Source organism: Chinchilla lanigera, unplaced genomic scaffold (assembly GCF_000276665.1).
Source record: "Chinchilla lanigera isolate Chin_1 unplaced genomic scaffold, ChiLan1.0 scaffold00010, whole genome shotgun sequence".
Lineage (NCBI taxonomy): Eukaryota > Metazoa > Chordata > Mammalia > Rodentia > Chinchillidae > Chinchilla > Chinchilla lanigera.
In genome coordinates, this window is record NW_004955411.1 from 12,188,502 (window position 1) to 12,201,098 (window position 12,597).

At 37.2% G+C, this 12,597-nt stretch overlaps 1 protein-coding gene across 1 annotated transcript in view; it reads right to left on the reverse strand.

Annotated features, from left to right (window-relative positions):
* Positions 1-6,058: 6,058 nt before the first annotated feature.
* The window catches only part of Tbx18 (T-box 18), a 37,815-nt gene continuing 31,276 nt past the window's right edge, over positions 6,059-12,597 (reverse strand). The window contains exons 7-8 of the mRNA XM_005377699.2: positions 10,437-10,531; positions 6,059-8,978 (exon numbers count right to left, since the gene is read on the reverse strand). Coding sequence (XP_005377756.1) covers positions 8,254-8,978; positions 10,437-10,531 — 820 coding nt within the window. The 3' untranslated portion in view covers positions 6,059-8,253. The remainder of the gene's footprint in view (positions 8,979-10,436; positions 10,532-12,597) is intronic.

Genomic DNA, 12,597 nt, shown 5'->3' on the forward strand with positions numbered 1-12,597 from the left:
CCATATCCTCAACATAAAATTGAGTAGACAGCAAGCATTTGAACATAGACAATTTCTAGTTTTTTTTTTCCTACACACAAAGATCATCAGACTCAGGAAAACAAAATAAGCAAATGCTTATAAGGGAGTCTTTCATGATGTTAATTCATCATAAGCCAAACTTCACTGAAGTAAGCATCTTAGTTTCTTTTCTCCATGTTGAGACAAAACACCCAACACCCACAAATTAAAGAATAAAAGGTTTTTTTCAGCTCACAGATTATAGAGGGTTCAGTCCATAGTTGGCTGGCTTTGAGGCATGACAGCATGGCAGAGGGGCATGGCAGAGGAGAAGCAGTCCATGGTATGGTAGGCAGGAAGCAGTGAAGCAGCTGCAGCAGACCTGTTTTCCTTTTATTAGTGCTGCAAGCCTATTGGTTGGTACCACCCACACCCAGGGTAGGCTTTCTCTTTATCCACACCCAGAACTATGCTAAGTCAATCAGTGGACTAATTCAGTTATTACACCACCCCCTAATCCATAGCCCTACACTCTTTATCTATATTCACATACCCTAGATGCAGCCACCTCCAAAAAGCCCCACCTATGAGCTCATGATGGTTTGGGGGGACAACTAGGTACAAGCCAAACAGTGAGTATTATTGGGGCTTTGTAACATTCCTTGATAGAAGCTCTTTTAACATTCTCTTTATTGTTGCAGAATGAGAGAGTGCAAACTTTTCTGTTTGAAAAGCATAGTGTTCAATTAACTTTTCCTTGAAATTCAGTTGAGCAAATAAAGGCAAATGAATCTGCAAATCTGTGCAATCTGTTCTACCAAATACCTTCATGAAAAATGTGCAGGAGTTTTCCAAAACTCCAAAGAATCAAGGTTTTCTTTTCTTGCTAAAAACAGAGAAATATCTCATTACAGTTCTGTAAGCAGAGCCAAATAAAAAAATGAAATTTAAATGATGTTAAGGTTTCCAAAGAAAACCACAAAACAAACTTGAAATTAAGGTGATAACGTATCCCTGTTGTACCTTGGCACATGAGCAAGGAGTCTGCAGTGACCATCTGGGATATGTACATCAAAATAAGGGTGAGGGCACCAACTTGTAGAAAAGCTAAAAGGAAACACTCCTTTTTATCACCAACTACGATATATTGAAGTATGACTTTTTTTTCCTTTAGCAAATCAGCATTTCAACTTTTAAAAAAAATTTTATTTTAAAAATTAAAAGAAAATAACAAAACAATGAATACAAAATCAAAACAAAAACTATTCATGACCTCAAAACAAAATGATAGGAATTAACAGTGGTTGCTACATTACATACCATTATCATCAATGAAGTTACTTAGTCCACCAGACATAAGAATGTAAGACTGATCAAACAATCAAAGATAGTAACAAGTAATACAAAAGTTGCAAATGATGCAGAGCTTCACCGTATAAGATGGTAGGAGTTCAACAATAGTTCTTATACTGCATATTGCTGTTTTCAGATCAGTCAGTCTGATTACCAGATCCAAGTATGTAAAACTGGTCAATAAAAACAAAAAATTAAGCACTGACTGTTCCTTTCAATGGATGCAACTAGAGACCATACTCATAAGTGAAATAAATCAGATTTACACGTGTAAACATCATATTTCCTTCCTACTATAAGAACCTGAAAGTAAATAAAATCTGACAGGTACAGTAGATATTGTGAAAGGGAAAAGAAACTGCTCAAATGGGAAGGAGCAACTGGGATGAAGGAGAAGAGAGGAAAAACAAAGAAGAAAGAGGAAAAAAATATGTATATGTGTACACAGCAGAGCTAAGATAATTGTACTACTAATATCTGTTGGTTTATTGAAAAGAACTGGTAATATGTAATTGTTTGATCAATCTTGCACGTCTATATCTGGTTATATGTGCAACCATTTTGAAGATAACATTATGTAATATAACAACCACTCAATATCCTATCATGTTTTAAAATTCTGTATCATTTTTATTGTTCTCTATGATGTTTTATCTATGTATTTATTTTTGTTATTTTGGTTTGTTTTTCCTTTCTCTTTAAAATGAAAAACAAAATTTATATGTATATACAAGGATAGCTGGAATAGGTGTACTGCTGATGTCTGTGGTTTATTCAAAGCAACAGCATTTTGACTTTTATAAGGAATTTGGGAACACCAACAGGGTTGTTTATTACTATACCCCAAATACTTAATAATGCCAAGCAAATAGTAAATCCATAATACTTATTTTGGATTGAATAAATATTGAAAATGCTAGCCATTTTCTGTGGAATACTAAAAAGTTCATGGTGCTTTGTTTGCTTTTATCTTCTCTTTAATGTATTGAAGAATAATTTATTTCCAAAGAACATTTCAGGTGTTTTGGGAGGAAGAGTCATTTATCAAGTACTATTAAATTTGTATAACAAAAAAAGCACTTTTAAAATTCACTCCAGCACTGCTGCTACTACTACTAAGAATTTGAAATGGAAAATTAAAAGAATTTATTTAAAAATCATCAAAATAGCTTGGCCCTCACCAAAAACAACCCACAAGCAACTGAAGACATATAAATTGGACTTTCTTAAAAATTAAGACCTTTTGTGCTGCAAAATATGTCATCAAGTTGAAAGACCACCCACAAAATGAAAGAAAATATTTTCAAAACAGTATCTGATAAGAAACAGAAATCTAGCCTATATAAAGAAATCTTAACCTCAATAATAATAAAAGAAACTATTTAAAAGATGGGCAAAGCATTTGAATGGACAAGATTATTTCTCCAAAGAAAATACATAAATGAACAATAAAGCACAGGGAAAGATATTTGACCATATTAGTCTTCAGGGAAATGCAAATCAAATTCACAAGAAGATATCGCTATATGGTTACTGATTATAATTTCAAAAAGATTGATAATAACAAGTGTGAGCAGTTCTGGAAGCCCTCTTTCATGACTCTTTAAGTGTGTGTGATGGCTGCCTCAGTGTCCTGAATCAACTAAAAACGTTCACCTTTCATCCTCATTTTGACACTGGAGAAGGACCGGAAATGGCACCTTGCCAGAGCTGGTGAAAAGGTGAGTAAAAGCATACCATAATGCTTTCAACAAACCTGTTTGTATGTTGTATGTTACTGGGCAGCAATAGGCACAATATTTTTGATCAGAGACTGTAAAGTCACTCAGGAAGGACTTAATTGCTTCACAATTGCAGGAAAAATACTATAAAGTATATTCAAAGCAAGGGGGAGGTCTTGAGTATTTTGGACTTTTGTTTTGTTTTGTTTTTTGAGACAAGTCTTGCTAGGTAGTTCAGACTGTCCTTGAACTCACTGTGTAGCCCAGGCTGGCCTCAAATTTAGGGTGTCACTCCTGCCTGAGTCTCCCCAGTGCTGAGATTACAGGCGTGCACCACCACGCCCAACTAAAGGGAAATTTTCTGAGAGGCATTAATGGCAATGTTTCTTACCATGAGAAGGTTTCTAAACATTCACCATCTATTTTGATCTCATCCATAAATGAAATATTGATATTTGCCAAAACACATATGGACCCTGAGAACACGCAAAGTGAAGGAAGCCAGTCACAAAAGATTCTGTGAATCTATTTACATGGGACACCCAGAATGAGCAAATACATATGGCTGAAAGTACATCAGTGGTTCTTGCTTTGGACTTGAGCTTAAGAAGGAAGTTGAGGGAAAAGGGGGTGACTGCTAAGGGGGTGGACTGGAAGGTTTTTTGTAGGGGGATGAAAACGTTCTAAAGTTGATTATGGTGATGGTTATACAGTTCTGTGGATGCATTTGAAATACTTGAATCATTCACTTTAAATAGGTGAATTATGGGGCTGGGGATTTAGCTCAGTGGCACAGAGCCTGCCTGGCAAGCGCAAGGTTGTGAGTTCAATTCCCGGTACCAGAGAAAAGCCAAAAAAAAAAAAAAAAAAAAAAAAAAAAAGAAATAGGTGAATTATATATGCAAATGTGTCAATTATATAAAGTTGTTATTTACAAAAAATGCTTTGGCCTTAATAATGTTAGGCTAGTGACCAGAATAATGTGATTTTTAAAAAATGGTATAGAATGTGTCGATCTAGGCATGTTTCACCTCTGCAGTAAATTACTCAGTAATAAACTGATGCATGTCATTATATGAGAGTCTCAGCATGAATAAAACCCTTTAAAAAGGCAAGCCCAAGTGTTTTTGAAAGGATTTAAATGTATTTTGAATGAATTTGGAAAATCTCTAGATCTTTTGCTATATTGCCATACTTTTTTAATGATTTCATTTATGTCATGCAATTAAGAGTATCATAAAAAGAAAATTTTATTAACTTTTTTATTCACTATAAAGTAGCAAATACATTACTAAGTATAGTTTCCTTTAAATACTAAAATTTGTCCTACTTATCATAACTTAATAGAGCATAATTGCATTTAAACTATAAGCTTTAAGTGAACCAATAATTTAAAAATTACCCTGTTACTTTTGTATTCTTTGTGAAGATATAGATATGTATATCCAAAAATAGACACATCTTCCAATATATGAGTTGTAGCTTCCTCATATTAAATTAAATGTTCACACACAAAGATCATATAAATTTGAAACCAAATCAATGGTAGATTTTCTTCTTAGTTACTCCTTTGATATATTAAAAAAATGAAACCTAAAGTAGTTACATTTTCTCCACAAATCATGATTGAGACATCCATAGTTTGAAGGCAACTTCCTTAATTCCCAAGGCAATGATGTTTTCATCATAAAAAAAATTCCATAAAAAGAAAATGTCTAAAAATCGATTAGTATGTAGAAGGATACTAAGTTAGGCATCTGTTGGATGTTTCTTTATTTGAAAATATATTATTTGTTCACCCCTATCATTGGTAGTTCATTTATAAGCTTTACACTCCTTGAACACTATAACCATGTACATTTATTTAACTGCTAACCACACTCTCAACTTATCTGTGAACTTATTTTCAAACAAAATGATCAATGGAATTAAAATGGAAGGCAATACTTTAAGGAAATTATTTAATTCCTAACAGAAATTTTAGGAAAATGTTCATGTAGATGAGCCAATAAATTCCTCATGCAGAAACCCAACACTTTTGCTACACTTCAAAATAAAGGCTTCTTTACAAACTTTCCAACTAGAACATCAATGTAGCATTCACCAACTCTATCATGGCTTCTGAAAGAATCTCATGAAATGACTATTTTTAATGGCCCTGCACCAGGACTTCATGAGAATCTGTGGAGTTTAGTGAGGGAGCTCTCTTGCACCTTCTCCTTCCCTTCCAACTCTCTCCAGAACTGGCTGACTAAAAACAACTCCTTTTCTCCTGCTGTCACACTTCCAGCTATTTCCAAATCTACTACGTATTTTGTACACCATTATTGATAGGATTAAGTCTGTAGAATGAGAAAGAGCTATTGGCATTTAAAAAATGAGATTTCTTTTTCTCAAGCGTTCATTGATATAGTGAATGTGATCTTTCTTTATGTAGGTTATACCGTGCCTCCTCTGAGAGCCACCAAGGTCTTCTGACCCCCTACATTCCAGAAATCAGGGGTCAGCAACAGGGTGCCCCACTTGTGAAAAGCTGTTGACCTCTGTGAGGGAGCTTGTATGGAAGCAAGTGTTAATTTTCAGAATGTGACTGCTCTTGATAGCAGCAACCTCATCTCATCATGCTGTCCCTTGGAATGTTTTCCAGTCAAGGGGCCAGAAGTAATCTGTCATCACCAGTCAGTGGTGCAAGGAGTTCACTCTTGTATCTTTGCCTTTGTCTCCTGGATCTGAAACAAAACATACCACCCTGCCCTCCTCCTCTTACATCCAAGTCTTCATGTGTTCAACATCTGTCAGGGCTTTCACCTTCGTTGACATGGTCAACACACCAAGAGTTATATTTAACACATGAAAAATGGACAGCAGGCCCATTTCTTCCTGCTTTGTAATTGAGAACTATCAGCTCTGTGCTTGGGGCCTTCACATGTGTGCTTATTCTTGGAACAATGTTTATAGACACTTAAAATGATTATCCTCCAAAATGATAAGAAGGTTTAATAACACACTTTAATATAATTTCTTAGGCACTTTTTTAATAAAATACAGATATATAATTATAATTATCAATGTATGTCATTTAATATAACAATAAAATGTTAGTCTTTGAAGTGACATGGTAATATTTACAGTAAGATTTAAAAGAAATGGCATTTGTACAATATTGCTAAATTTTACCAAAAAGATTAATAAAAATTCTACTCATATTGTGGTGTCATTTCAAATTATGAACAGCAAGAAGAAAATGCTCTGATTACTAATACATATGAATATAATGCATTGCTTTCTTTGATTTCTCAAGATGGAACGGTATTCTCCAAGAAGTATACCAAGAACTAAGGCTAAAACAGACCATTCTCAAAGTCTGTCCCAAACTGTTGTCAAAGTTATTAAGATCATACACAAAATCTTACATAGATCTATCTATTGCAAATATTTCACATTTCTTCATGTTAATCTTAAAGGTCAGTACTACCTCAATGAACTGCTTATAGCATCCATGAGAAAATTTTTCAGTACCTTTAAACAGAGTCAAATCCTGAAAATTCTTTTCAAACAGTATATTCCCCTAAATATCTAACAATGGTGGTCATTTAAAGTAAACAACGAAGCCATAAGCTATATCTTTTCCCTATCTAAACTAGGAATGAGTGAAAGCAATTGTTACGCAGTGAAAGGAAATCACACATTTTTCACTTGTCAAATATATTAAATTCAATGAGTTAAAGGGAAAACGTATCATTTTAGTTTCTCAACAGAAAGGCAATGTAGTTCATCATGCATTGTTAGCTATTCTGATATAATGTGCTATTGGAGCTACTTATTTTGAACTCAGAAACCATATATATATTATTTGAAGGACTTTTTAAAAAGTAGTGCTATTTTCATTTCTTCATTTCAGAAGTTTAAAACGCTGTTGAGGTTAAAAGTTTTATAGTTCCTTTATCATAATTGGTATCTTCCTCCTTAGTACTCCAAGAGGGCCTTTATAATAATGGACTTTGGCCTTTCACTACAGCCCCCACAAGACAGATTGCTGGAGATAACCCTCTGAAATTCCTTGCAGCTTTAATACCATAAAGACCTAAGATCTGTCTGTTTTGGACAAGACTCAGACAGAGGGATAAGGTTAAGGAGGGGGAAAGTTTCCATTTGGAGGAGTTACCAGCCATAAATACGGTACGTAGCATAAATGTCCTTTCTTTGCGCATAGACCATAGGTTAGGAAGCTTTAAGATAAAAGAAAAAATATCCTAATGAAAAGCCAAACTACATGACAACCTAAAGAGTGGTTGACAACATTACTTCTCTGTGCTTGAAAAGATAAACATTTTTCATTAGAATCAAAGGATTTGACAGTGATTTATTTCTTTTTTCCTATTACTCATATATTCCTCCTTCAGAATATATGCAAATGAATTTAAGAATGTTTATAGGATATTCTTTTGTGGCCTATTTGGTGAACTTAACAAAATGAGCCACAAATCCAAAGCACTGGAAATTGATTCCCTGCCTGATGGAAAGTGAAAAAATTCACAAGCTTCTCTTCCACCTTCCTTAGAAAATTATTGCCAGTTATGAATTTTATAGATCTGAAGTCATATAATATTTGTAGTACACAAGAATAAGCAGGAATGCAAAAGCTGCTAATCCATGTTACAAATACCTCAGAACTAATACTAAGACGTCAACTGTCTTTTGCAATTTAGGTTCCCACACTGCGTTCAAGAATTACAGAAATCACAAGACTCTATATGTTGGAGTTAGACTGGTCATAAAAACTCAGTAAGAACTGTTTAGACCATTTTTCTGATAAATTAAGTTATAAGTCTTCATCTGGTTAGTATTATTGCCAAGTTTTGAGTTTACTACTCTGTTTTCAAAAGAGTCTTAAGAATTCGACTAAACGTACTACATGCATGCTAACACTCTGTGGAACTGGACAAAGTAAGCAGGGAAGATAGAGGCTTCAATATGCCACATGTTCTATATACAGCATACACATATACCATAGATAGTTTACAATCTCACCATGAGAAAGTCAAAAGCCTTAGTGAGCCTTCATTTTCTGTGATATGTACATTTTACAAGCTGCAGATAATTTCCTTCCACACTGCTTTAAAAAAAAGACTGAAAATACATTAGACAGATTCAAATACAGTTTAACTTAAAGGCTTCATCAGACCAGATGTGCAGACACTTGAGATGATGACAGAGTTAAGCTTCCTAGGGTCCTAGAGTCAAAGAAACTCTGCTGACCCCCACTGCTAAGCAGGTGCACTCCTTCCACAGGGGGTAACATCTGTCGATCGGTCATGGTCCCACTTGGTGAAGACCCCAAGAAACTTCCTTGGGAAGAAACAATTTTCTCAGGACTGGCAGCCAGTTTGGGGGATGTGGAGAAGTTATATCCATACAAGGCGCAGGGGCTGTGCAACCTGAAAGTGTTATAGGAACCCTGATGGGTCTGGTTAGTAGCGAAGGCATTGCTGGAGGGGGAAGGCATGATGTACTGAAGCTGGGGGGACATTCCCGAGATCTGCATGGATAAGCTGGACTGTGGGCAGCTGAAGGTTTCGCCATCAGTGCTGCCCAGGGACATGTTCACGGAGGTGCTGCTGCTCACGCCCACATAGGAGGGAGTCCTAGGCGAGGTGAAGGTCTCGCTGGTCTGGTTGGTGAGCCTGTTGTAGGTCTCGGCCAAGGATGTGCTGTATCGGTTGAGGGTGAGGCCTGAGCGGGCACAGGCAGAATAGTCAGCTGGGGCCAGGCTACACAGCTGGCTGGTGTTGGGCCCCAGGTGGAAGGCAGGAGAAGAGCAAGAGGAGCCAGACAAAAGGTGAGGGTGGGTGGCAGGAATAGCATTCCCAGTGCCTTGGAGTAAGGTGGAAGAGCTTGCACTGCCTATAAAAGAAGTTGAAATGTAAAGAATGACTCCACACCCATCTTCTCCTTCTAATTTTGTAAATACATGGTAGGCATGGCTTGTTACCAGGGGTGCCAGGGTGCTACAAAGACGAAAAGGAGATGGTCTCAGCTCACTAGGAGTTTATATTTTGTTGCATTCAGATCGAAATAATTTAAGCACAGATCTCCATATTTTTACGGCAAATTATCTTCCTAAGGAATTATGTATTTGTGTATTGCAGAAAATCATAGATATTGTCACACAGAATTTTCACACTTTCTCTCTCAATAAGCTCTCTCAAATTTTTTATTTACTGCAATAAGTATGCCACGTGTTCAATTTACCAGCAACTTCATTAAGTATGAATTTCATCTTAGTTTGTGTCTTGTTCAAAAAGTATAATCAAGACCTTTTCTACCCTAATTTTAGTTTTGCTTTCAGTAAAGCTTATTCGGGATCAAATGTCTTCTCAAAAAAAAAGAGAAGTAACTCAAAAGCTGAACAGTGGCGCACTCTGCCTCAAATTTATCTGTGGCTTTTTACAGAAATCATGTGAATCAATTACTATGGTACCGCAGATCTTGGCCACATAGTAGAGTAATAGTCTAGCTCCTCAAAATGGCATTTCCAACCAGAACATGTGTTGTTGAATCACATCTGAACACAAAAGCAGAGGTCTACCAGACCTGTAAACTTTAGAGACAGTGGTTAATCCTGAGTCTAATAGATAGCAGGGATGCTGAATGACTCCCCTTTTCTGGATTTCCTGGCAGATTGACATTTGCAAATATAATACAACTTAACGGGAGAAGAGAATTCCAAGAGCCAGAAAGCTTGTAAACCTTTCTAGCCACAGTTTTGTATAGTATCTCAAAATAATCTAAAAGCCTAATAGAACTAATGATAATAATCTAAACCAAACTTCTCACTGGAAGTTGGCAGGATCCTGGTAAAAAGCCCAAATGTAGGAGCAAGCAGAGTCCTACCAGTAGGGCCATCCTTCTCTGAGAAATACAAGCCCTGTGCTTTTAGTAAATGTTCAGAGAAGATCCAGAGAGGTGTGCTAGAACATGCCATACCTCATCATAAATCCAACAGGAGAACATTGCCCATAGGCAATTTTTCTGAAGGAAGAAACTAGCAGAAAGGGTGGACTAGGACCACAGTTTCTTATGAAGTGTATCTGGTCTCACAGCCCACCATTTACCTCTAACTTAATGAGATTTAAGGGTGAGGTAAAGTTCATGAAATACATAAACAGCCTAAAACATCTAAGTTTTAACCTATGATGACAACAATCATTTTTCATGACCAATTCTTCATCCATCAAGAAAAGAGATGGATTCCGGATGGTGATGAGGTTACCTTTCTAGGTATAAATAATAATTTCTGCATGTCTTAGTGCCTGGGTTTCTAGGCAGGAACTGACTGATCCAGGAGAGTCTGTGAATTACCTTGCTTGGGAATTCCAGGGATATCTTCAAAGGTAAGAGTCCTTAGTGACGGTCGCCAGAATGCATATGACTCCACCAAAGCTTCCAGACCCATTCTAAATGCAAGGATCGGGGTGGGGTGGACAAATGAAGTCTAGTTAGGAGCAGTTGGAGCTTTTGCTAGTAATAAGCATCTCAGAAAACAACACTGGTATTGACAGGAATCTTCAGGGCTGGCACCTTAGATGCTTGCTACAGGCTGAAAGAAATATTTCGGAGCAGGAAGCACAAAGATGAGAAGCTTGTTAACATTCTGCAAAACTGGAGCTGACCTGAGTGTCAAAAAGCTGTCCCTCTGGGCTAAGGAGCCAAGGTGAAGAAATTCCATCCTTGCTGCTGTGAGTCTAAGGTTCTGCTGTGGTCTGGAATGAACTGTTTAGCCCTGTCCTGGGACTTCTAGCCACAAAACCACGCTCCTGTAAAACCTTTCCTAAAAGGCATTTCTGACCATCACTCATTGCCACAGCAGCCATCTCAGAGGAGAAATCACCCAAAGAAAACCAACTTCCCCTCACAAGGAACAATATTTACCACCAACCAGGCCAGGCTGTCCTTCTAGTAACAAAAGGACCAGGAGGGGGCAGCACCGACCGCTCCCCTTACCTCCCGGCAGCGAAGAGATCTCACATGGCTATCATGTATATGGATTTAGGATTAACATCACAAATTACTTTAAAGCCTCAACGTACATTCTTAATGAATGTGTGCTTAAGGAGATAAGTTGATTACTTACATGGCATGCATATTTTAAAACAAAAGCAACGACTCTAAATACATGTATAAAACCCTTACTGCCACAAATGACTGAGAGGTTTTCCCTTCTTATATATCAGATGACTAAATCCTCTAGGTTTTTGAATTAAGGGCGTTCACTAAATTCACCATTATTAAGACAGCCTGAGACTTTCACCACTCTTCTCTCAAACCACCTCAGCCCTAGGAAATTTGTCAAGGTAAGATTGTGCTTCTCACTAAATCTATCACTGTGATGTAAGAAATGGCTGCTAACTCAGACATCTCTTGTGATTGTCAGATACTCTAGCAGCTTTAACGCAGTTTCTACATCCTGTAGATTCCCTGCATCTCCAAATCATGAACTGCAAACTAAAATGAAGAGAAAGCATCCCCGCAAAATCACATTACCTATATGATAGTGAAAGTTTTCCAAAGAGGAAATAAGTGATTTGAGCAAATAAAACTCTTTCACAATACTGTCCTTTTGTGCCAAAGTTTTACACACAGAATGTGAATATTAGAATGGGTGGGGCAGAGTCTCCATTAATTTAGTGATTTCTGTCCCCATTTAGAGGATGCCCACCCCATCTTAGCAATGGAAGCACAGCTATGCGTGGGTGGTTTTGTGGCATGAGTGCAAGCATATCCTCTCATGAATTCACACAGTGGCCTGACGCATCTTTTCAATTGCAGGCTCAGGGGAGTTCTGTTCAAAGAGGCATTTCCAGCTCCACACAGATGCTACCACAGATGCCCCCAGAGAGGAGGACACAGAAGGGAACGGTAGCTGTTTTCCCTGGGTTACCTGAAGAGAAGAACAGAAGCTGGCTTACAACACAATCCATGTACTACAGAAAGCATTAGTTAGTGTTAAGGACACTAGATTGGGATTAAAAGAACTGAGCTGTGACTGCAAGTCACTAAAATAATTGTGTGGCCTTAAGCCATTTTCTGAATATCTCTGGATCCCAGCTTCCTATAAAGTGATGACTAGGAAAACTCTGAAATCCCTTCTAGCTCAACGCTTGTTTTATTCTAAGTCATTTTTTTTTTCCAAAGCAGACATCAAAATCTGTGGCAAAACTATAACTGAAATCCAATACTGTGTCATGGGATTATATTTTCTGTACTATGAGAATATTGATTTCTGGGCAGTTTGGTAGATCTAGGCAGTCTCAGAGCCCCGTGCTGTCTGTGGATTGGATAAAATACTGGACTAATACATGCTGGGTGCTGTGTAGCTAATCCCTCTACATTTACTTTTTTTAAAAGTTTTAAAATTTATTTTAAAAAATAATTGAAGGAAAACCTATTAACAAACAGATGTCGATACCACCGCGATTCCCAGCCGAAAAGCGCCCAAAGAGCCAGGTAGGCCGCACCCAAT